This window comes from Oncorhynchus keta, chromosome 12, assembly GCF_023373465.1.
Source record: "Oncorhynchus keta strain PuntledgeMale-10-30-2019 chromosome 12, Oket_V2, whole genome shotgun sequence".
In the NCBI taxonomy this organism is placed as follows: domain Eukaryota; kingdom Metazoa; phylum Chordata; class Actinopteri; order Salmoniformes; family Salmonidae; genus Oncorhynchus; species Oncorhynchus keta.
Genome location: NC_068432.1, coordinates 26,196,521 through 26,222,140, shown reverse-complemented (window position 1 = coordinate 26,222,140; position 25,620 = coordinate 26,196,521). Strand labels below are relative to the sequence as shown.

Sequence of the window (25,620 nt, the reverse complement as noted above, 5' to 3'; positions counted from 1 at the left end):
TAGAATCCCGTAGTGTTTGGTGGTAAACATTTGATGAAAAAATTCAAATAGACCATTTTCATCAAAGTCTGAGCTAGTAAGAGGTAATAATTTATGGAATAATGTTGCAGGAAGCCAGAAAGAGCTATGTCTGTCTGTGTCTCAGAGATTTCCAGGATTTCCATCTGCTTTCAGAAGAAGTTAAGCTTACAGTGAGGATCTTTTGAAATATTCATCAACAAGAGGACACTTAATTCAGTTGCATTGTATATGTGCCTTCCCTCCAGGACATCTAATCCATCCGGTGTCACAGGAAGTCCAGGAAAATCATTATGGACCTCAGCCACCCGAGCCACGGCATGTTCACCCCGCTACCATCTAGAGATAGACACCACTAGCCCTCCTCCGCTCAGTACCCTGCCCTGAACTTAGGCACTGTTACTAGCTGCTTAACACCCGATACATTACCCTGCACCTTAGAGACTACTGCCCTATGTACATAGTCATTGAACACTGGTCACTTTAATAATGCTTATCCACTTCATATGTACATAGTGTATTCTAGTCAAGGCTCATCCTATATAACTACTGCTGTACACATCTTTCCTATTCATATCCTGTCCATACTGTCTATACACAACATTATATCCATATATATATTTATATTCCCGACTCTGACATTGCTCGTTCTGATATTAGTTTATTTCTTTCTTTTTAGTGTTTGGATTTCTGTGTATTGTTTTGTATTGTTAGGTATACTGCATTGTGGGAGCTACAAACATAAACATATATCAACTTTCAGATCTTTCTCACAATAATACAATGGCATTCACATTGGTTACTTGATTGAACTAACAAAAAAATGATGTGCCTGTAGATGGGAGTAACCTGTACCCCCGCAAATTGACTCGGTACCGGTACCCCCTGTATATAGCCTCGTTATTGTTATGTAATTTTGTTGTGTTACCTTTTTATTTATTTACTTTTTACTTTAGTTTATTTAGTAAATATTTTCTTAACTCTATTTCTTGAACTGCATTGTTGGTTAAGGTCTTGTAAGTAAGCATTTCACGATACAGTTGTAATCAGGGCATGTGACAAATACGATTTGATTTGATGTGAGCGCTAAAACAAGTATATGCAACACCATGATGAAACTTGCCAGTCTGGTGGTGATGCTTAGAAACATGGAACAGGAGTGATAGAGAAATAAAAGGAAAGGGTTGAATGGATGCCAGACAGGTTAGTCTTTTCAGGGGGTAGTTGCTGGGTAGCTGTGACTCAGGGCCCATTCAGGCCTGTATCCCAGGAGGCGAAAGGTGAGTGGTCTTATCTCCTCTTACTATAGCTCTGGTACACTTGTGATTGGGGAGACAATGGCACAACATTGTGAGCTGGACAATCCATTCCTCCCAAACGCTTAAGCATTGTATTCAGACCTCTTCAGGCTCTTTCGGTGGGGTAGAACAAGGCACTGTGAGTTTGTTATACATATACAGAGAATAATTGCAGGTGCTAAATCCAAACAAAGGTTTGATGAAGGTTTGGCTGTTATTGGGTAAAACAACTGAGGTTTTTCATTTTTATGAAGTCAGAACAGCCACAAGGATTCTTTTCCCCTGTGTGTTGGTTGAAAGGTGAGATGGGAGATCAAAGGCCTGTATGTTGATCCTGGCTCAGACAGGAATGGAAAGCCTCTGTGTAAAACGGTCAACCCTGAGACGGTGCTGTAGTGCTCCAGCTACAGTAAGCTCTGCTGCAGCCCCCTCCTTCCCTACACACAGTACAACCCATGTCCATTCACAGTTTACTGCCATAAAACACATTTCACCCACTCCGCCGGAACCAGAAACATGGCATAGTGCAGTCACACTACAAATAGGATTTGTTTAAGTCTACTCTGTGTGACCCTGATTTAGCCCACTGCAGTAAAAGGTTAACTCAAACTCCAAGCGTTCCCTAGACACGTTACTGTCAAATAACAACCTTGGATTGTATCATGTTTGCCAAAGAGATTTGGGCCACAGAATCCCCCTGTGCAGAGGGAAAGTGGGCATGTCCTGGTTCGTAAATGTGTCTACCCCACATGATCAAACCCGTAGTAAGAAACTGTGACAGATCTTAATCCTTCTCCCCTCTGGAGCAGCCAGTAGAGGATCTGCTAGCATGTTGGGCGTGGGGCAGGGAGCAAGGTCAGTGGTTTAAACCATGCCTGCAGGCCAGTCTGGAGCCCAGCCCACTCTACACTGTGGGGGGGGGTGCGCACGCGAGCCCGTGCGTATTAATTTGCTTTCCCATTATTGCGTTTCAAGCAAGTTTCATGATACCCGACCAGAAAAATAATACTGTTTGGTAGAGGACCCCTGTTGAGTAAAAACAGATGATGTGAGAAAGAGCGGCTGTGATAGTGTTACTAGTTTCAGTTGACAATAGAATTTCCTTTACGCTGAAAATACTTCATATTTTTGTATAATGTCATGATTCTATTTCTCATCCGTGTATTCTGGCTCCACCAGCTAGCAACTGGAGCCTCCCTGGATCATTTTTAAACCAGTTATATTCAATGGACATGTCATTTCTGTTTTCATACTATTTCCAAACAGAAGAAAAAGGCTGTCATTATACTGGTATTAAAGGAATAAAAAAATGGAACATGGATTAAAGTCGATTTAGGATCCTTACCCCAGCATTGTAAAATCTGATGAATTGTGGTGTTGTTTAAATATCACGAAATAGCTTTTCCAGTTTGTCTTTTGTTTTTGCAAAGACTCTATCAAAAATTACTCGGCAAAGTATTCCATAATGCAATGTAACATTCCAGTAGGACTGTTCATAAAACATTTCCCATCTTAATAAACGTTGTTTTCTACATTTTCATTTATAAATGATTACATTTCATTCTGGGCTGGTTTAGCCAGTAAAATAAAATTCCATCCTACTTTTTATTCTGTCATGTGCGTTTTTACCCTCGTAATCCAATGTACATAAATTACACTCATAGTTAATGGTCCTATAGGACCATGCGTTCTGAAATGTAATTGTAGCCTACATTGTTGTGCGCTCCTTTCTCATTAAGTTTGTCCCCATAAAATAAATAAAATAAAAACACAAATGACCCGCGGAGCTCTGCCTCAGTCAGACAACAACACACTGGAACCGTGTTAACAGTGGAAACATTCTTAATGAAGGTGTCTTAGTTGCATGGTTGTTACAGCGCTTGGGTGTGTGGTTGTTTTACTGAGGGGAGAGCACTGAGCGTTACAGAATTCTCTGCATGAGGCAAAGTGAGCAAAGAGAGCCAGGTTATTGGTTAATAGAAAATGCATATGGCGATGCATGGGAACATTCACTGATATTAAAACACAGAAACTATAAGGAAATAGTTACCTGACTTGCTTGTAAAATGATTAATAAGGTGACCATGGTGGAATCATTATGTGCATGAAACATGTTCAGTACGCCCCTGTTTTTGTTTATTATTATTGAATATATTTAACAAAACTCTCGCATATTCAAGTTGTCCACATTGAGTTGGAATTACATTTCATTTTTTTTTTATGCATAGACGATGCTGATAATAAAACAACAGGCCCATGGTGGTAATAGCATAATACTAAAAATATAAATAATAATCATCACCATCATATATTATTGGGCCTATTAGGCTGAGCTCCTTGCCATCCAGGATATCTATATCAGGCGGTGTGATGGGAAGGCCCGGGAAATCGTTAAAGACTAACCTCCCAAGCCATAGACTATTCTTTCTGCTTCCGCACGGCAAGTGGTACCGGTGCATCAAGTCTGGGACCAACAGGCTCTTGGACAGCTTCTATCCCCAAGCAATAAGACTTATAGATAGTTAACAAAATAGCTACACGGACTATCTGAGTTAACCTTGTATCGTTATTGACCCTTTGTTTTAGTTTTGTACTCTGTCTATGCACACTCACAGGGCCCTACACATTTACACAACATCTGTTCACTCACACATAATATGCACATACGTTTGTACAGAATCTACACACACGGACATCCATTCACATACAAGCTGCTGCTACTCTGTTAATCTTATATAATGTTGCCTTTTCACCTTACCTATACATACAGTATTTACTGCAGTATCCCTGCACATTGTAAATATGGTATTGGAACAGACTCTGCAGTATGCTTACTTACTTACTTATTGTGTTTTTCATATTTCGTCTTATTTCTCATGTGTTTTTTCTAGTATTACATTGTTATTTATTATTGCATTGTCGGGTTTTGAATTTGCAAGAAAGGCATTTCACTGTACTTGTGTATGTGACATTAAAACTTGAACCTATTCGTGGTTTCTATTATATATTAAACTATTATCATTATTGTGAGTATTAGTGTTGGACAAAAACTATAGCGCAACTGGTTAAAATGATCTAACATGTAGAGCAAGATTGGACAATGACAGTGTGGGTATCTTACATATCTCCTTGGAAGTCCAAATTCAAACCGCTTTGTTATGCTAATTGTGCCTGACATCACCAGCGAGATCAAAGCGGCGCAGGAGTACTTATGAGTTGAGGCTGCCCCACTGCCATGAGTCCAACACATTCCGCAGCGAGAGGCACTGCGCGCTGAATAACCTGCGAGAGAGAAGAGGTAGCCACTGTTGCTGGGGAGTAAACGATGCTTACTTCTTTGGATTCATTTGAATTGCGAAATTGTGGATTTATACGAATTTGTGGAGGATATTGAATTAAAAAGGATATTACACTGACACGAATCATCATTAAAGGTGAGGAGCAATGGTCTAGTTTCATGACATGACTATCAAAGTCTAAAGTTATCGATGACATGCGTATTTTCATAGTTTGATAGCTTTTAATTGGTTGAACACGAACTAGGCTATTTAAACGTTTAGGCTATTATATATCTGATTTAAGTTTGGATAGATAATATCCAAGATATTTTCGAATAAGGACTCGAGTGTAGGCTGCCTTATTAACTTGAACGTGACTCAAACTACATTTTAAGAGTAACTTTATTTACCTATTGTTCCCACTGCGACTGAAGACAGGAGACAGCTTCAAACATGCAGATGGAGGGGAATTTGAAAGAGAACGATGTGGAATAAAGTACCAATGTTTAGGTTTAGTGGCTGATACGGCTATATTATGCAACGGGAATTTAATAGATATTCGTTGAAGGTGATCATGGGGAAAACTATTAATTTCATTGACAGTTTCACCCCACACAAAATACCAAAGTAACCTCTGCATGCATAGAGGGGTTTCCCTCGCGTAAACCCAATGCACCTTATATAAAATGGGAGATCGGGACAAATGGAACTACCACAACTTTAAGGTTTTGTGTAGAAATGTTAAATGTGTTTAAATGTTGAATATATGTTTTTAATGTAAAATCGGATATTCTTATCTAAACTGATTGCCTGCTGATAGTTGATTGCTTGCTAACCGTTATACCACATGTGCTGTAGCTGACATGTCCAAAGGGTCTGATGTTGTGCTCCTGTACAGCGTAGCCAATTTAGATCACAATTCGCAACATGTAATAAATTAGGCTATAGGTTTGTATTAGCCACATGGTTAGAGATGCTTAGGAAGATTTGCAACATGGTGAAAATAGAGTCAAATAATAGTGTTATTATACTGTTATGCAACTATTATTTCCACTTTAAATATCACTAGAATCAGTGAGATTCGTGTTTTGTTTAAGGCATAAAATTCAAGTTATTTTCGGAGCTTCCTTATCAACACAAGACAAGTAAAAACCCTATCTGATGGAGGTAATGCCCTGTACCAGTACAACCGTGTCTGCTGTAGGGTAGTGTGCGCTGCTGGTGTTGCCATCCACTGATCACATTACTATCTGAAATCTATCTGAAGTTAAGCAGAAAATACAATTCAGTTTGTGTGTGTGTGTGTGGGGGGGGGGTCTGTCAACTCTCAATAACCCCTGCAGTGAGTGTTGTTGCACCAGTCGGAAGGATGAGCCCAAGAGTTCCACAATTAATACATTTCTTGAAATAGGGTTTTAGATTTCTCTATGACTTTTCCACTATACATAATAAATGTGGCAGTGAACAAAACCATTATAGCATAGATTATCTTTTGACATTTTGCTTTGAATAGTGTGGAGTGTTCCTTTAATGGTGTATTTTTGTATTCCACCAAACAGGGGAAAGAGGGGGAGACGGTGTCATGGCAGTTGACTTGTGATTGCACCTATAAGAGCCTAAAAGCCAACAGCCACCTGCATTACTGTCATCTCTAAGTTGGAACACTATCATTATGAAGAAAACGTCTAACACCCTCCCACTCTGTCTGCTTACCATTCTGCTGCTGTCCCAGATCTGCTCCGGCATCAAATGGCTGTAAGGAACTTTTATGTTGTCTTTTATGTGTGTGCATTCTTCCTTTTGCTTTACTGTTTATTGTGGCTTGTGTTGTGCATAGGCAGCAAAACAGAAGCTGGGGCTCTCCAAGTCCTTCTTGTTTTCTACTGTATTTATTCTAAACCTGCAGAAAAATATAATATAACTTTATTGTCCATCTGAGGATGAACATTTGCCACATTTTCTGCCGGTAAACTAAAAGAAAGGCTGTGCGTTATTTCAGTCCAGGTTCTCAATTTGTCCCCTGATGAATGTTAATGAGAAGATTTGAATGGGAATTATGGAGTGAAAAATGAATACTCTGGTAGAACAGAGTACTCGAAAGCAACAAGCAGCTTGTGTGTTAAACATCAGTATAACCAAGAGTGACATCATTTGGAAGTTCTTCCCTTAGATATACATATTCCTCATTGACTTTGGTACATATTTTTCTTTGGTTCATAGATTGATTGACATTTTATGCCTGCACATGATTTAGGATGTTTTCTTTTACCATCTGTAGCATCTGAAACCTATGAGTGAGTTGTTGTAAGATTTCTATAGGCTATAACAGTCGAACAGCAAATGTGACTCAGAGAGAGAGAGATGGAGATTGCATGACATTGTGCTAAATCCTATAGTAGAAAGGGTCTCTCCCAGCCTTGATATTTCTACGGTGCCTGGATGTGAACCAGATGCGGCCATAAACACCTGTGAGCTCTGGGTTACCACGAGCACAGGGGAGTCTGTCACAACTTATCGTTGGGCATGGAGTGGCCACTCCCCTCACTCCTAATCCGAAACAGGCCATAGTGCAGGAGGCACTGGCTGGTTCTCACGGAACTCTCTCTCCCTCGCAGTGCTGCTACAAGACATAGAAAACAGTCAGACACTGACTGACCAGATTCTCTGGTGGTTTTTCTATTAACTAATCTTCTGTTCTGTCTATGTGCAAATCAAGTATGTGTGCCCCCCTTTTAGATTTCGTAATCAGATGATTTATGCCAAACAAAATTCTCGGTAGAATGCAATCCTTTTAACAATGAAGAATGTAAATGATGATAGATGGATAGATGTAGTGCTGTCAGTTAGATCTGGGTCAGGGTTTTTGCCTATGATGAATTAATCATTTGGCATGTTCTGGAACCTCCTCTGCTGAACTAAATCAGGAGAATAGTCTGATGCCAAGCTGTGGTCTGTTATGTTTTACCTGTTCGTGACTTCTTGAGAGATTTTCATTGGCATCCTCTCTCTGGTATTTTTGTATCTTCCAAGTCAAGTGGTACGAATGCCAAAAATGTTAAAAGTTCCAACAGTTCTGATAATCTGTTTGACTGGTTGAAAACATGTTTGAAGTGCAATGGTTCAGTATGTATCATAACTATAGTTATGGGCCTAAAAATGTATGTATGTTAGAAGTGAGAAAATTATTTTTTAACTATGGCATCGGCTTTTGCATTCATAAAATCATGTCATATTTCATATCAAAAACGTGAAATATTTTGATCTTGGAATTTTTCAGATGACATGTTTGCCTTATAGAAACCTCTGAGTTGAATCCATCATAATGAAGTACTTATAATTACGTCTGTTTCTGTTCCAGGGCCCTATCTCACACACCCACGTCCCTACACATCAACCAGACCCAACACTGCAAGCTGCTGCCCGGCCTGGTGTCGTCACAAGCCCAACTGTGTCGGAGCAACCTGGAGCTCATGCAGACCATCATCGCCGCAGCCCGCGAGGTCAAGAAGACCTGCCAGAAGACCTTCGCTGACATGCGCTGGAACTGTTCCTCTATTGAAATCCCCAGTGACTCCTCGAGGTATCGTCCAGATCTTGACAGAGGTAGGCCTACTGGTCACAGTCTAGGGGAGACCGGGGTTGGCTGTCACACTTTTTACTCTTCTGTGTATTTCTCAGCACCAGTATATCTTAAAAGGCTATTTTCAATATTAGGAGAAAGACCAAGGTATTGGGTTGAAATGGGGACCCTCATATCTTATTCCAACATGGAGTTGCAAGCCATCAAAACACACTCTGTCCACCTGTGACAACCAGCCCCATCGTGGGATAGGATGTCACACAGTATGTTGTTGGTTGTCACAATGTTTGCTAGTAGCTTATTCTTTTTGTAACAGGAAATGAAGCAATATAGCATACATCATCTTAGAAAAAGCCTTTCTTTGAACTAAGGATATTTCTAACAAATTCAACATTTTATGCCGTGAGAAAAACATATGACATTTTGAGTAAATTTGGGTGTGTATGTGTATGTTTGCACAAGCATGTGTGTGTGTGGGGGGGGAAGACATAAAAAATAAGTGTGTGAGAGAGCGGCAATGAAGGGAACTTTTTATAGCACAAGCACAAAAGAGCTTGGGATTTATTATAATGGGTTGATAGTGACAACCAACCCCAGTGCTAATAAAGATGTTAGCTACTACATGGCTGGACCTTGGAACTCAGAAAATAGGTTTGAAATATAGCTCTCCCTCTCTTCTTTTCAACAAACATAATTGTTCATGGATACTCCTGTAATTAAAACAAAAAAAGGAAAGAAAATCCCCCCTCATCTATGTAAAACACAAATTCTCCTAACCTCACTGTTTTGACATGCTGACATGAATAGACCAGATGGATCGGTTCTTTCAAAGAATGCACACATGTTAACCTTACAAATATTGCACAGTGCCATTTAGATTGTCCTTGAGTTGTTCTTGTCTATGAATGATCTGTATTATGTCATGTTTTATGTTTTGTGTGGGACCCCAGGAAGAGGAGCTGCTGCTTCAGCAGTAACTAATGGGGATCCTAATAAAATGCCAAATACTAAAACCCGTGAGACAACAAACCCCAGTCTCCCCTACTGTTTATGGTGCTGTGAGATCAATTGATTGAAATGGTGGTGTGAGATCCATTGTGCTAGGTGTGCAACCCAAACGTTTTTTTCAATAGAATTAGGAGTGATCATCTCAGACCAAATTATCAGCACAGTAGAAACTCTGTGTCATTGGTGGGATTCAAAAAGCTAATTCAAGTGTTGCAGGAGATCATTTACAAGCGAGAGTTTAAAGCCTTAATCATCGTCCTTGGGGGTCTTTTGTGCTCTGAGGGCAGAGCAGACTGGGCCAAGCAAAGGCTACCATTCTTCTTTGTGTCCCCTTGAAAGAAAGAAAATTGTCCTTTATCACCCTAGCCACCCACCTCCCTAATATCCGTGCTACAAAGTCCTTCTCTTTATGTTCCAAGTACTTGATGTGGTTGTCTTCATAGCTTAACAGTGTCTTGACTCTCTTTTGTGGCACAATAGATTCCATTCTTCATGTGAGAGATAGTATTGAGTTTGACAGTGACTATTAGAAGGGATCTAGACATCTTTTTTTGTGACAACTCATCCTTCTCAGTTTTAAATCCCTTTTATGTCACACATTACCTACACGCATCTGGTTTTCTATAGTACTGCAAGATGTTAAATATTATCAGCGAACTCAACTGAACATATGTCGTATGAATAGGCAGGCTCTTAGTTGCTCCTTCCAGTACAAAGCATTAGTAATGTATACAGTACGTGCCTACAGATTTTGATCGATCATTGTCTCATTATATGCACACTCCTTTCAGTGATTTGTCTGAGAGTCTTTCCATGTTCTGTACTTCTACTTTGATGGGTTTATTTCCATTGCCAAAGGGATCTTTGCTGAGCCAGGCAGAGCCAATGTCAGTTCCAGTTTGACTGAGTTTGGGTGAAGATATATATAATATATATAACACAACAAAGAGCTGGCTCCTAATCAAAGATTTAAGGAGATAGATCCACGATGATACGCCTCAGGAGAAGACAAGCTCCATCTGTCAACTGTTAGACCAGTCTTGAGAAGCCACTGGCCAATAATAAACTAGTGGTCTTCTTCATACAGGGATGTTTTTGTGGTCTGGCTGGTTCTTCCTGTCTCCCACCTCCATCGTCCAGCATTGACATATCTGCCCTCTTTGTGTACACACTTCATCACCTACATTAGATCCATATGATCCACTCCGGCTGTATAACCATATCTGTCTAGTGACTATCTGATGTTACTTTTACTGAGGTTTCACTTGGCAAACTGTTCAATGATACAATAGATAAAGGTTAGATTCTACTACAAAAATTATACTCACTGATGTATTTTCCCTCACTCAAAAGGCCTTGTCTCGTTCCAAACAGGCACGAGGGAGTCAGCTTTTGTGTATGCCCTGTCTGCGGCGGCCATCAGCCACACCATAGCGCAGGCGTGCACGTCGGGGGACCTGCGCCTGTGTTCATGCGGCCCCATCCCCGGGGAGATCCCTGAGCCGGGCTACCGCTGGGGCGGATGTGCAGACAACCTGCACTATGGCCTGGTCATGGGCTCCAAGTTCTCTGACGCCCCGATGAAGATGAAGAAGGCAGGCTCCCACGCCAACAAGCTGATGCATCTGCACAACAGTGAAGTGGGGAGACAGGTACAAAGTAATCTTATTAGCACAGATCACTGATGACTTACTGTTCATTCTATGTAGTAGTATTCAGAGGTGGGACGGCAGGGTAGCCTAGTGGTTAGATCATTTGGACTAGTAACCAAAAGGTTGCAAGTTCATATCCCCGAGTTGACAAGGTACAAATCTGTCGTTCTGCCCCTGAACAGGCAGTTAACCCACTGCCGTCATTGAAAATAAGAATTTGTTCTTAACTGACTTGCTTAGTAAAATAAAAGTCACTATTATTTGAGTCACGAGCAATTCACAAGATCTGAGTCTCAAGTCGAACGAGTCTCGAGTCAAATCTAAATCATGCTTTCCAAAAACAATTCAAGTTGAGTCAAGTCACATGTTTTTTCAAGTCAAGTAAAAAAATAAAACCTATGGAACTTGACTGTTTATTGAGGCTTCCAGACAGCCCTTTTCATTATTTTGTCTATAACACATTTTGATTATGTTATAACATACTTTGCAACTAATTCCAACTAATTCCTAATGTAAGTCAATTATACATTTCAAGCAGTTTTGACATACCAAAAGAACAGTAGCTAGGCCTATGCTAGTAATTTATGACTGATGCCCCATTGCTGGTGAGCTTGCAAAGTAAACAGTTAATATTTTTGATCACCAAACAATATTTGGAGCTAGATATATATTTATGGCAATATTCTCTCCCTAGCTAGCTTAGTGGTTCTCAAACGTTTTGACCTGCAAGATCCCAAAAATAGTTGGTTAAAAGTTTGCGACCCACACACACACATGCCCGAGGCACATACGCTAACACGTGAACATAATCGCTGCGCAAATGTAGCCTGTCATTACAGCCATTACAACCATTCCTGTTTGGCAGCCAATAACAACTAGGGATATTATGTCACTTCTCTGGAGTCCAGGGCAAACAAAATACTGCCTACCTGTAAAAAGTGGAGTTTGCAGGATCGTCTGGAAAGCAGCTTGTTTAAATTGTCCACCCCTCCTTTTGTGGCATTGTAATCCATTATGATTTCTGTTTTGTTGTTGTTCCTGGCCACAGATTCTCCCATCACTATGGAGCATGAGTACCACATTTTTGCCTTTCTTTGGCACGTAGGACACTAGGGACGTGTCGGCCTGAGGTGGGAGCTCTGGCTTGTTTTTTCATACGGTTCCTACCATCGTCAGCTTCCTCTTGAGGAACTCCTGTCCCAACTTGTGCAAAGTAAAAAAGTTATCGCATTTGATGTTGTGTCCACCGAGTCCTTGTGTCACATCCAGGACAACCCGCATCCCTTGGTTCTTTTCAGGGGCTCCTCCATCTGGCTTCCCTGTATACACTTGCAAGTTCCACGCATATGATGAAGAAGCATCACAAGCAGTCCAGATCTTGATTCAATATTTTGCAGGTTTAGACTGTATGTACTGCCTGAAGGAGCAGCAGCCCCTAAATGGCATAAGCTGCTCATCAACAGTAACGTTGGGCCCAGGGTTGTAAAACAGGAGAAGGCGGTCCACCCACGTGTCCCACACTGACCTGATTGCAGCTAGCTTGTCTCTCTGCCGCTGAGCTGGTCTGGTGGCTCAGTTATCGAAAGCGGATAATCCTGGAAAGAATGTGTACATTTTCCAGAGACATTGTTGCACGGAAATGTTATCTGCTAGTTTCTGCATTCCACAGGGATTCTGCAGATTTCCCATTGGATCTAAAAATGTAAATGAGTTTTGTCCATCTCTTTCCATCTCTATCCAAAAACACACCTTCCCTCCAAATTAGTGTCCAGAATGATTTTCTGGATGGTATCTGGGATGAACAGTTCAAAAGAAGACTTTATGACCTGCACATGACTAACCATCATCCACGTCGGCCCTGGTTGCATCCGCATCACATTGGCAGCCATGCGGGGTGGCTCATTCTTTGGGCAAGAAGACCATTCAATGTCACCATTTTTTTTACATCTATATCTCTCCTGCAGGCTGCTGACGAGCTGGTTGCCCACTGGCTGGCTGCTGATGGGCTGGTTCTGGGGCTGGCTGAGGGGCAATCTCATCCTCTTCTTCCAACTCACTGTCAGACTTTGAATTGACAGAGACTTAATCGTCATATTCTGAAATGTCTTCATCTTCTAAAGTGGAAGATGCTCCTTCCGCACTACTGTAGCTTCTCTCTCTGCAAAAATTATTTCTAAGGCCCTCTGAGCAGAGATTATTTTTGCCATACTGATTGATTGTGGTAAGGAGCTACAATGTATCAGACTAATGTATTATAATAACATTGTGCAGGTTCCCGCAAGACATTGTGTAGTTTCACACACTACAAATGGTAAAGAGTGCGAGAATAGCAGGATACAGGCAGACAGGCAGGGAGAGAGCCAGGTTAGGAGGAGGAAGACAGAGAGAAGGCACACACTAAAACTTTTGGTTTAATTTGACTTGTTTTCACCTACACATACACTTTTCCACACTTTTATTACCCTCGGGTCCAGTGGACCCGAACACCACATATGTAATACAAATGTGTAGGGCGGTGCACAGTGTGCACTCAATGAAAAGTTGTTATTTTACATGTTCTTCATATAACATTGAAAATGTGTCCCACAGACCCGAACACCACACAAGGGTTAAGGCTAGTAGTAGTAGTAGTAGTAGTAGGAGTAGCAGTAGTAGTTTGGCTTGAAAGATGGATATATGGATGACTATTTGAGCATACAGTCCATTCGGAAAGTATTCAGACCCCTTGAGTTTTTCCACATTTTGTTACATTACAGCCATATCCTAAAATAGGGTTAATAATTTTTTCCCCTCATCAATCTACACACAATAACCCATAATGAAAAAGCGAGAAGAAAAAACTGAAATATAACATTTACAGAAATATTCAGACCCTTTACTCAGTACTTTGTTAAAGCACTTTCTCTGCAGATCCTCTCAAGCTCTGTCAGGTTGGATGGGGAGCGTCGCTGCACAGCTATTTTCAGGTCTCTCCAGAGATGTTTGATCGGGTTCAAGTCCAGGCTGGGCCACTCAAGGTCATTCAGAGACTCCTGCCTTGTCTTGGCTGTGTGCTTAGGGTCGTTGTCCTATTGGAAGGTGAACCTTCACCCCAGTCTGAGGTCCTGAGCGCTCTGGAGCATGTTTTCATGAAGGATTTCTATGTACTTTGTTCTGTTCATCTTCCCCTCGATCCTGACTAGTTTCCCAGTCCCTGCTACTGAAAAACATCCCAACAACATCATGCATCCGTCACCATGCTTCACCGTAGGAATGGTGCCAGGTTCCCTCCATACGTGAAACTTGGTATTCAGGCCAAAGAGTTCAATCTTGGTTTCATCAGACCAGAGAATCTTGCTTCTCATGGTCTGAGAGTCCTTTAGGTGTCCCTTGGCAAACCCCTAGCGGGCTTTCATCTCCCTTTTAGGAGGAGTGAGTTCCATCTGACCACTCTACCATAAAGGTCTGATTAGTGGGGCAGAAGGGTAGCCTAAGTGGTTAGAGCATTGGACTAGTAACCGGAAGGTTGCAAGTTCAAACCCCTGAGCTGACAAGGTACAAATCTGTCATTCTGCCCCTGAACAGGCAGTTAACCCACTGTTCCTAGGCTGTCATTGAAAATAAGAATTTGTTCTTGCCTGGTTAAATAAAGATCAAATAAATAAAAAAGTGGAGTGCTACAGAAATGGTTGTCCTTCTGGAAGGTTCTCCCATCTCCACAGAGGAACGCTGGAGCTTTGTCAGAGTGACGATCTGGTTCTTGGTCACCTCCCTGACCAAGGCCCTTCTCTCCCGATTGCTCAGTTTTGCCGCGCGGCCAGCTCTAGGAAGAGTCTTGGTGGTTCCAAACTTGCAGCCTTGTATTTAAGAATGAGGGAGGCCAGTTTGTTCTTGGGGACCTTCAATGCTTCAGAAATATTTTGGTACCCTTCCCCAGATCTGTGCCTCGATACAATCTTGTCTCTGAGCTCTACGGACAATTCCTTCAGCCTCATGGCTTGGTTTTTGCTCTGAAATGCCCTGTCAACTGTGGGACCTTATATAGACAGATGTGTGCCTTTCCAAATCATGTCCAGTCAATTGAATTTACTACACGTGGACTCCAATCAAGTTTAAGAAACCTCTCAAGGATGATCAATGGAAACAGGATGCACCTTACTTCAATTTCGAGTCTCATAGCAAAAGGTCTGAATACTTATGCAAATAAGGTTTTATTTTTTTTTATTTTATTTTTTTTCAAACATTTCTAAAAACCAGTTTTTGCTTTTTAATTATGGGGTATTGTGTGTAGATTAATGAGGGAAAAAAACAATTTAATACATTTTAGAATAAGGCTGTAATGTAAAAAAATATGTAAAATGTTAAGGGGTCTGAATACTTTCCGAATGCACTGTATATAGCTCTTTTCAGGGCCTATTACTGTAAATCAATCCCTATTGCACATATTTTCTGCTGTAGCATTATCCTCAATAGTAACAGTGTTTTACGTTCACGTCCTCCAGGCCCTGAGAGATGCGCTGGTGATGAAGTGTAAGTGTCACGGTGTGTCTGGCTCCTGCTCCATACGGACCTGCTGGAGAGGCCTGCAGGACCTGAAGGACATCGCCATTGACCTGAAGACCAAGTACCTGTCAGCCACTAAGGTGGTGCACAGACCCATGGGTACGCGCAAGCAGCTGGTCCCCAAGGACATTGACATCAGGCCCGTCAGAGAGAACGAACTGGTCTACCTGCAGAGCTCTCCGGACTTCTGTGCCAAGAACGACAAGCTGGGTTCCGTCGGCACCCAGGACAGGTGAGCCTGTTACAGGAACTGTGTGTGTGTGTGTGTGTGTCTGTGTGTGTTTGTGTGTTTGTGTGTGTGTGTGTATGTATGTGTGTATTTGAGGCAGCTACATTAAAGCAGCTATATACAATTTTAAATATTACATGACATTTCATAACACTTTTCACAACACATTAAGTGTGTTCCCTCAGGCCACTAATCCATGTGTACGAGCCCTATTCTGAGCCAATTTAAATGTTCTAATGTTATATTAATAACTCTATTGTCCCATTGAATGCAAATGTTATCGAAAATGGAATCAAACACTTCATGCATTAGATGCACTATTGTAAAGTGGCTGTTCCACTGGATGTCATAAGGTGAATGCACCAATTTGTAAGTCGCTCTGGATAAGAGCGTCTGCTAAATGACTTAAATGTAAATGTAATGAGAGCCCATGAGCTCATGTTGCACAACATTTCTATAGGCTATGCAATTATGAGAGAAAACACAGTGATGGCTATATTTATTTCTCAACTTTCCTAATATTAAGCAAATATTAAGCACATTGTTTATCTTTACAACAGGAGTATAGCCTACCTGGCATGAAAATGAACTACAGGAAAGCATCCTCCATTCGCTATTTAAGTGCATAGATGACATGTCTTTTTCCCGCTGCCCCGGCTTCGATACAGGTGCCTGATAAGGGCCCATTCTATATCAAAACACATTTCACACATGTATTATTTAGTACATGTAAAGACAAGATTAAATCAAGAATAAACTGATGGGTGACAATATTAGCCTATCAATTGTGAATTATATACTACCACTTGTGACGTTTTAGAATCATAGTCACACACCTAATGAAGCCTAGACCATAGGCCTATATGCTTTGATAAGGTTTGTATCATAACTAAAGTGGCCAAATAACTTCTTAAAATGAAGCACATTAATACTCTTTACAAGGGATGTAGAGCTTAACTATCATACATACTAATTTTCACCATCAAAAAGCAGCTTTATAATAAAAGCATTACATGCACAATCGCCTTTGTGGTTTGGATAAGGATGCGCGCAGTTGCGTCCCCGATGTGTCTGTATTCACTTTTATCCTGTGAGAAAGACCCGATCACGTGATGGAGAACCGTGTGAGTGAGATGAGAGGTGCTTCTGAGCAGGCAGCACTCAGAGAGAAGGGCTGCAGAAGGAATGGCTTTTTTAGGTTGCATTATGGCCACACAAAGGGAATTTCAAGGCATTATCAAGTGCTTCTCAAATTGTGAATGAGAGACTGACGAAGTGTGTACAGTCTGCGCAAAAAAAACAAAGCAGAGCTCATGCCTTTCAAGCTACTTTTTTCAAATCATCATTAGAGTCGCATCATGCAGCCTTACAATGTATTAAAAATCAAAACTTATAGCCCAAAGTTTGTAGAACAATTGAAGTTACATTAATAACTATACATTAAGCATAAAGGAGTACCTATTTCTTTGTTAACCGCTCAACACAGAATAGCCGCATGTGCGCATTCCCCCAAATCGTTTGGAAAATATGTCCTTTCTTTTTTATTCAGCTTTGTTTAATTGTATTATTCATACTATAAAATAATATAAATCATGCCACGGAATTCTAAGCAAATCTTGTCTGCTAAATGAACTAGTGTAGCCCACAGCCACATGGCATAGCCAGATAAGGGCCTAACATAAGAACAACTCAGAGTATGCTATCCTGTTCTTCTGAAATAGACTCATTTTCTTCATATCATGTTTCTTTAGACCTGTCTAAAATAAATCATGGATTTATTGTGAAGGTATAGACTATATTACATGGATTTATTGTGAAGGTGTAGGCTATATTACATGGATTTATTGTGAAGGTGTAGGCTATATTACATGGATTTATTAGACTTTTTCAAATGTAGATGTTCCAAAGGTCTGCATCAGTGGCTTGTAGACGTGTAGAAGCCAGGAGATGCTAAATGTGTTATGTTAATTAATGGTCAATTACCGTGAGACCGTCAGTTATTTGCTTGACAATTACCGGCTGACGGAATTTCGTGACCGCCACCGCCCTAATGTCATGGGTGGAGCATTGTGAAAGAATATACAGCCTGATCTTATGTACATCCGGGACATTCAAATTACTATGATATGTCACGTTTGGTATGGTTACATAAGACAGAAGGTTACTTATAACGTGAATGTCTAGCAACCCAAAGGTTGCATCTTCGAATCTCATCACAGACAACTTCAGCATTTTAGTCAATTAACAAGTTTGCAACTACTTACTACTTTTTAGCTACTTTGCAACTACTTAGCATGCTAGCTAACCCTTTCTCTAACCCTAACCTTAACACTTTAACCTAACTCCTAACCCTAACCTTAACCCTAACCTAACCCTAACCTTAACCCCCCAACCCATAGCCTAGCTAACATTAGCCATCTATCTAACCCACAACAAATTAGAATATGTAACATATCATATGTTTTGGAAATTCACAACATATTGTACGAATTGGAATTCGGGAAACATATCATACGAATTGTAATTCGGAGCATATCATACCAAATGGATAAATTAATAAATACCATGAGAATTGTGACATATCATACTAATTGGAGTGTCCCGAATATACATTTACTATGTTACGTCTACCCCTGAATCCAGGTTGTAATATAGGACCTTACAAAATCATAGCTACCTCTTTTGTGAAAGCTCTACATACTCAGAATGTAGGCCTGGCTCTGCCTGGTTCCTGCTTCACGGCCGTGCAGCTAACATTTAGGAAATTACCATTCCTGTTTGTTTTCTCAAGCGGGGAGTTCGTCCAGGATGTTGATTTAATTAGCTGCCGCCCTCCCTGGTGGCAGGCACCATTTTGTTTTGAGAATCCCTGATAAAGCAAGTGGTCCCTGAGATTGGCCTGTCTGTGGTATGTCTGAGCACGTGTCACTGCCATGCCCATTGTGACTTGTGCCCTTGTGTTGCTATCAGACTGGGGTGAGTAATGTGGTTACTCTTAGAGCCTGAGTGCATTCAGCTGATATCGATTTGAGAGCACGACACAGAAGGAAACGGGTTAAGATTAAACAAGATTCTCTCTATTCATCTGAAGGTATTCATTAGGAAATACACGTTGCGTGTTGTCGGTCGGACCACTGTGAGAACTTAGTGGGAAGTAAGGGGTATTTTCTTTGTCTGGGGTAAAGGCCAGATACAGTTGAAGTCGGAAGTTTACATACACCTTAGCCAAATACATTTAAACTCAGTTTTCACAATTCCTGACATTTAATCCTACTAAAAATTCCCAGTCTTAGGTCAGTTAGGATCCCAACTTTATTTTTAGAATGTGAAATGTCAGAATAATAGTAGAGCGAATGATTTATTTCAGCTTTTATTTCTTTCATCACATTCCCAGTGGGTCAAAAGTTTACATACATTTACAACTCCATTAGTATTTGGTAGCATTGCCTTGGTAGCATTGCTAACTATAGTTTGTTAACAAGACATTTGTGGAGTGGTTGAAAAACAAGTTTTAATGGTAGCATTGCCTTTAAATTGTTTAACTTGGGTCAAACGTTTCAAGCTTCCCACAATAAGTTGGGTGAATTTTGGCCCATTCCTCCTGACAGAGCTGGTGTAACTGAGTCAGGTTTGTAGGCCTCTTTGCTCGCACACACTTTTTTCAATGTTTTCTTTTGTTGAATTTTACCCCTTTTTCTCCCCAATTTTGTGGTATCCAATTGTTGTAGTAGCTACTATCTTGTCTCATCGCTACAACTCCCGTACGGGCTCGGGAGAGACGAAGGTTGAAAGTCATGCGCCCTCCGATACACAACCCAACCATGCCGCACTGCTTCTTAACACAGCGCGCATCCAACCCGGAAGCCAGCCGCACCAATGTGTCGGAGGACACACCGTGCACCTGGCAACTTTTGTTAGCGCGCACTGCGCCCGGCCCGCCACAGGAGTCGCTGGTGCGCGATGAGACAAGGACATCCCTACCGACCAATCCCTCCCTAACCCGGACGACGCTAGGCCAATTGTGCGTCGCCCCATGGACCTCCCGGTCGCGGCCGGTTACGACAGAGCCTGGGCGCGAACCCAGTACAGCACCCTTAACCACTGCGCCACCCGGGAGGCCCCTCGCACACACTTTTACACTTTTACAGTTCTGTCCACAAATTTTCTATGGGATTGAGGCCAGGGCTTTGTGATGGCCACTCCAATACCTTGACTTTGTTGTCCTTAAGCCATTTTGCCACAACTTTGGACGTATGCTTGGGGAAGACCCATTTTCTACCAAGCTTTAACTTCCTGACTGATGACTTGAGATGTTGCTTCAATATATCCACATAATTTTCCATTCTCACGAGGTCATCTATTTTGTGAAGTGCACCAGTCCCTCCCTCCCGCAGCCAAGCACCCCGAGAACATGATGCTGCCACCCCCGTGCTTCACGGTTGGGATGGTGTTCTTCGGCTTGCAAGCCTCCCCCTTTTTCCTCTAAACATAATGGTCATTATGGCCAAACAGTTCTATTTTTGTTTCATCAGATCAGAGGACATTTTTCCAAAAAGTACAATCTTTGTCCCCATGTGCAGTTGCAAAACTGTAGTTTGGCTTTTTTCTGGAGGTTTTGGAGCTTGAGTTTGAGTTTATTTTTTATTTTTACAGGGACAGTGCACATTAATCAACGTTTCAGTAAAAGTGCCGGTTTTAGCCAGCCGGCTAATTTTCAACCGCAGTCCCTGGGCAGGTTATTAAAAACAATTACAATATAGACAATAGCAACATAGAACAAGCAAAACATAGCAACATAGGACACGCAAGACATAGCATACAGACAGAGCAACATAGGACAAGCAAGACGTAGCATACAGACAGAGCAACATAGAACAAAAAGCAGCAAGACAAAATTCATAAAAGCAACAAAGTGTTTCCACACCTCACAAGCAACAGACAACATGGAAAGCGGCAACACACTGCTACGGACCATGTTCACAAATCTGATTGACCTTTAGCCATGTCTTCAAGCATTTTGTGAAAGTGTGATATGTGGTGCAGTTATGTGTGTCTGATGGCAGTGTATTCCAGACATGGGAAGCTCTCACAGAGAATGCAGATTTACTAAAGGTGCTTTTCCTTAGGGGAACTATACAGTCACCTCTTATGGCAGACCTTGTGGATCTGCTGCCATATGTCTGGGTTTTCTGTTTAACAAAAATATTGAGTGGAGGGGGAGCCAGGCCATTAAGGATCTTGAATACAAGACATGCGTCGGTGTATTGCACAAGATTTTCCCAACTCAAGAGCTCATGCTTTCTAAGGATGTGACAATGATGATGGCTATTGGGCTTCCTATCAAGCACTTTGACAGCCTGTTTGTAGACAGACTGAATAGGTTTTAATGTTGTACAGCAAGCTTGGGCCCAACTAGTCAAGCAGTATGTTAAGTGGGGGAGTATCATAGAGTTGAAGTACAGTTTTGCTACCGCTGTAGTCAAACAATTTCGTATAAATCGGAAATTAGCTAGGTTGAATTTAGTTATTTGAATTACCCTTTTCACATGCTTTTTAAAAGAGAGGTTGGAATCAAGTATGATGCCAAGGTACTTAAAATCGGATACCACCTGGAGCTTCTCCCCTGACACATAGACATCTGGCTCAGTAGCATCTGTTGCCCTCTTTGTGAAGAACATGCAAACATTTTTTTTCACATTGAGATGCAAACACGACTCACTAAGCCACTTTGTAACCTGGACCATTACAGTAGTGAGTTCTTGTGCAGCTTGTTGTTTGCTCTTTGCATGCACATATATCACTGTATCATCTGCATACATTTGAACTTCAGACCCAGTACAGACAGAAGGCAGATCATTAATGTACAGGCTGAACAGGAGGGGCCCCAGTATTGACCCTTGGGGCACGCCCACATCATAGCTACGAGTGGGCGACAGCTCATTGCTCACTCTGACACACTGAGTTCTGCAGTGGCTTCTTTGCTGAGCGGTCTTTCAGGTTATGTCGATATAGGACTCGTTTTACTGTGGATATAGATACCTTTGTACCTGTTTCCTCCAGCATCTTCACAAGGTCCTTTGCAGTTGTTCTGGGATTGATTTGCACTTTTCGCACCAAAGTACGTCTCTGGGAGACAGAACGCATCTCCTTCCTCTGAGGTATGACGGCTACGTGGTCCCATGGTGTTTATACTTGCGTAATATTGTTTGTACAGATGAGCGTGATACCTTTAGGCATTTGAAATTGCTCCCAAGAATGAACCAGACTTGTGGAGGTCTAAAAACAAATTCTGAGGTCTTGGCTAGTTTCTTTTGATTTTCCTATGATGTTAAGCAAAGAGGCACTGAGTTTGAAGGTAGGCCTTGAAATACATCCACAGGCTCACCTCCAATTGACTCAAATGATGTCAATTAGCCTATCAGAAGCTTCTAAAGCCATGACATAATTTTCTGGAATTTTCCAATCTGTTTAAAGGCACAGTCAACTTACTATATGTAAACTTCTGACCCACTGGAACAGTGAATTATAAGTGAAATAATCTGTCTGTAAGCAGTTGTTGGAAAAATGACTTGTCTCATGCACAAAGTAGATGTCCTAACCGACTTGCCAAAACTATAGTTTGTTCACAAGAAGTTTGTGGAGTGGTTGAAAAACAAGTTTTAATGACTCCAACCTAAGTGTATGTAAACTTCTGACTTCAACTGCCATCTTTGGCAGCCTAGTGGGTTTTCTTCCTTTTGTATCTTTTGCCATGGATATTAATTTTAGTAGCGTAGCTAAATCTCTGCTGGGCTGCAGAAGATGTATGACAAATTTCAGTAAGGAGTAGGGTTCAGGGCTCTTGGAGCTGGAAATGCGGAACATTGAAAACAATTCATGCAAATGTCTCTTTAGGCCACTTAACAGATAACCCGAAGACATGCTCCATGTCAGGTGCAGTCACAGTGCTCCATGTCAGGTGCAGTCACAGTGCTCCATGTCAGGTGCAGTCACAGTGCTCCATGTCAGGTGCAGTCACAGTGCTCCATGTCAGGTGCAGTCACAGTGCTCCATGTCAGGTGCAGTCACAGTGCTCCATGTCAGGTGCAGTCACAGTGCTCCATGTCAGGTGCAGTCACAGTGCTCCATGTCAGGTGCAGTCACAGTGCTCCATGTCAGGTGCAGTCACAGTGCTCCATGCATCTGCTGTCCCCAACCTGATAAGGGGTCGTAACACATGGTCTATGGCATATATTCAGTGCTTTACGCTGAGTCACAAGGCATCACCAGCCTCCTGGTGACTATGTGTGACGCTGATGTGTCGTGTGGTGTGTGTTTCAACGAGGGTCGCAGGGGTCTGGGGGATGTTTTAACCGCACCTCCCCATCACATGGCCTCAGCACCATCCACCTCACTCCCACGATCCCTAGCCCCTCCACAAGGGATAGTGCACTTTGTTTGACCCTGACGGAGCCGTGTTCAATGGTACACACTTCAGGGTGGCCTTATCTGTGTTTACCCTTCAAGTGAGTTCTAATCTCGCTACTCCTCGCCTTGGATATTTTTGACCCCGTTGATAATACCTGGAGTGCAATAGCAGTAAACATATGTAGTCTACTTCTTAGTAAAGGTTAGAAATGTTGGAAGCCTCCTTCTGTAGAAAGCTGTCCAGTAATATACCTTGTAGCGACATTCCTTGCCGGGTTAGAATGTGTTCTGTATTAATAAGAAATGCATAACAAGTTAAACCTCAATAACATCCCCAGAGCTGAGGGATGATCAGTATCTCAAAGGCAACAAGCGCTGTGGGTCTCACGAGGGACGGCACCATCGAAGGATGTTTTAGTTCAGAATTGGATTAGTAGCTCTGACTGTGAGACACACAGGTGTGTGAGAGCGATGTGGAGTTTACAGATGGTCATGTGCTTTTGATCCATTAACTTTACACCAGGCACCAGACTGAAAGGTCATATTTTCTCTGACAAAACATATCTGTGTAGAGCTATTGTTAATTGGCCTGTCCCAAAGGCCACTATTGTAATGAGTCTGTCCTACTTTTCCCAATGACTCTAACATCCCTCCCGCCCCTCCACCCATTCCCTCCTCGTCCCTTCTCTGTGTCAGCAGGCTTCAGCCATCCTCTCAGTGTCTCTGTCTCTCACCAAGCTGGCCATTAACACTCTGGTATTATAAAACAATGCAATTATGTGGAGCGAGAGTGGGTTAAATAGAGGGAGGGCTCCCATGTGTATTCACTGTGATTTATGATACGGCTATTCTCTGCTCACTTAAGATGCCCCCAGGCTTAAGAAAGGGTCCCAAGCGAAGCATTCGGTGCCCTAAGACAAAACACAAGGGGGAAATGTTTGGGTGAATGCACAATAAGCATTCATCAAGCTCCCCTTTTTAGAGACATTTGTTAGGCTTGAGATGGTTTCGGAATTGTCCAAAACATTGGACAAAACGTTTTGGGGTTGATCTTTGAGAGAGGAACTCTTCTAAGGTCAATGGGGTTGTTTGAGGGGGGAATCTATTAGGGAGACTGGGTTTATGTGTATGTAAATGTTTTAGGGACGTTGAGGGCTTTCCATAAACCACAATGTATTATCAGTGTGTAGAATGGTTTGTTTTTCTCTCATTTGTTTGGGGGCAGAATGAGTGTCATTTAGGAATGCAAAAGGTTCTCAAACATAGTTGTAACTTTTTACCCCTTTCTGTCTGTTCATTCCAGGCAATGCAACAAGACATCCATCGGCAGCGACAGCTGTGACATGATGTGCTGTGGGCGTGGCTACAACCCCTACACAGAGAAGCTGGTGGAGCGCTGCCACTGCAAGTACCACTGGTGCTGCTATGTCACCTGTAAAAAGTGTGAGAGGATTGTGGAGAGATACGTCTGCAAATGAGTCCATGTTGTCTACTTCATCCACCTACCCACCTAACCGCCCCACGTCTATGTGCTGGGGCTACAGATAACCAAAGCACTACGTTACCAAGGCTTACTTTTGTCTTAAGCTTTAGCATGTATATTTTGACAAGAAAGTGTTTATTTTTGTTCATTCTTTTTAATTAAACTCTGACTCACAAGCTGGACTTAAAACCTTTTCCATTTTACGAACGCGGACACAAGGGTGTTGTGACAATGCCTATTGGTTTACGTGAAGACCACCGTCCTCGAGGATTTTTTCTTTCCTTTCATAAATGTGCATTACACTTGCCGTACTCGGATATCAAATGTCTATTTTCGTATATACTTTTATTCAAATAAATGATATTGGATTTGTTTTTTGAGGAGAGGGACTGTAGTCTCCTCGTTTGCTGTTGGGGGTATACTTCCAACCTCACTCTGATGTTGACACTCACCGTTTACTTCAGAACCATTCCACGGAATTCAAAGGCTTCTGAAGGATCCATGGTGTTTTTCCTCAAATGGTAGTCCTTTTTTCAACAGAGAAAGACACTGAAAGAAAGAGAGGGAAATCGTGCTCAACACACAAAGGGAACTTAAAGTACTTTTAGTTGTGGAACTTTTTTAGTAACTGGTGTTGAACTCTTGAGCACTGGAGCTTGACTGGGGACTCGCCCGCAGACACACAGTTCTGTGTGCATCCTCAGGATAAGGACAAATAACTCCCAGTGTTAGAAACAGCACATTATCCCTATAATTTCTGACATGCAGGTAGTCCAAAGCCTAACCCTCAGAGCATGTGAACGGAACACATGGGTCTCCTTTAATGCCGTGTTATGATGAACCACTCTTACGTGGCTGTACATACTGTCTTTTTGTATGCTGAATTAAAGAAAGAAATATTTATAAACTAATTATAGACTCTTTAACAAGCTCTCAATTTTTTCTTTTCCCAAGACCGCAACTCATCATCATCATCATGGTGAATTTTCTTTTTGTAATTTAAAAGAAACTTGGCAAGAGAAATATGTAACCTCACAGGCTGGTGTTTTTGAAATAGACTAGCTATATTTCTTCCCCCCGAATCATTACTGTAATTAATGACATCTCAAAGTGTTAAGAAAGTAA

General features: G+C 41.7%; 1 protein-coding gene across 1 annotated transcript; it reads left to right on the top strand.

The window, feature by feature from the left end:
• Window positions 1–4,562: 4,562 nt before the first annotated feature.
• On the top strand, window positions 4,563–25,406 carry LOC118391175 (protein Wnt-11-like). Its single transcript, XM_035782281.1, has 6 exons — window positions 4,563–4,750; window positions 6,154–6,349; window positions 7,953–8,197; window positions 10,557–10,834; window positions 15,316–15,608; window positions 24,316–25,406. The coding sequence occupies exons 2-6, from the start codon at window positions 6,267–6,269 to the stop codon at window positions 24,488–24,490; spliced, it is 1,074 nt and encodes a 357-aa protein (XP_035638174.1). The 5' UTR covers window positions 4,563–4,750; window positions 6,154–6,266; the 3' UTR covers window positions 24,491–25,406.
• Window positions 25,407–25,620: the final 214 nt, after the last annotated feature.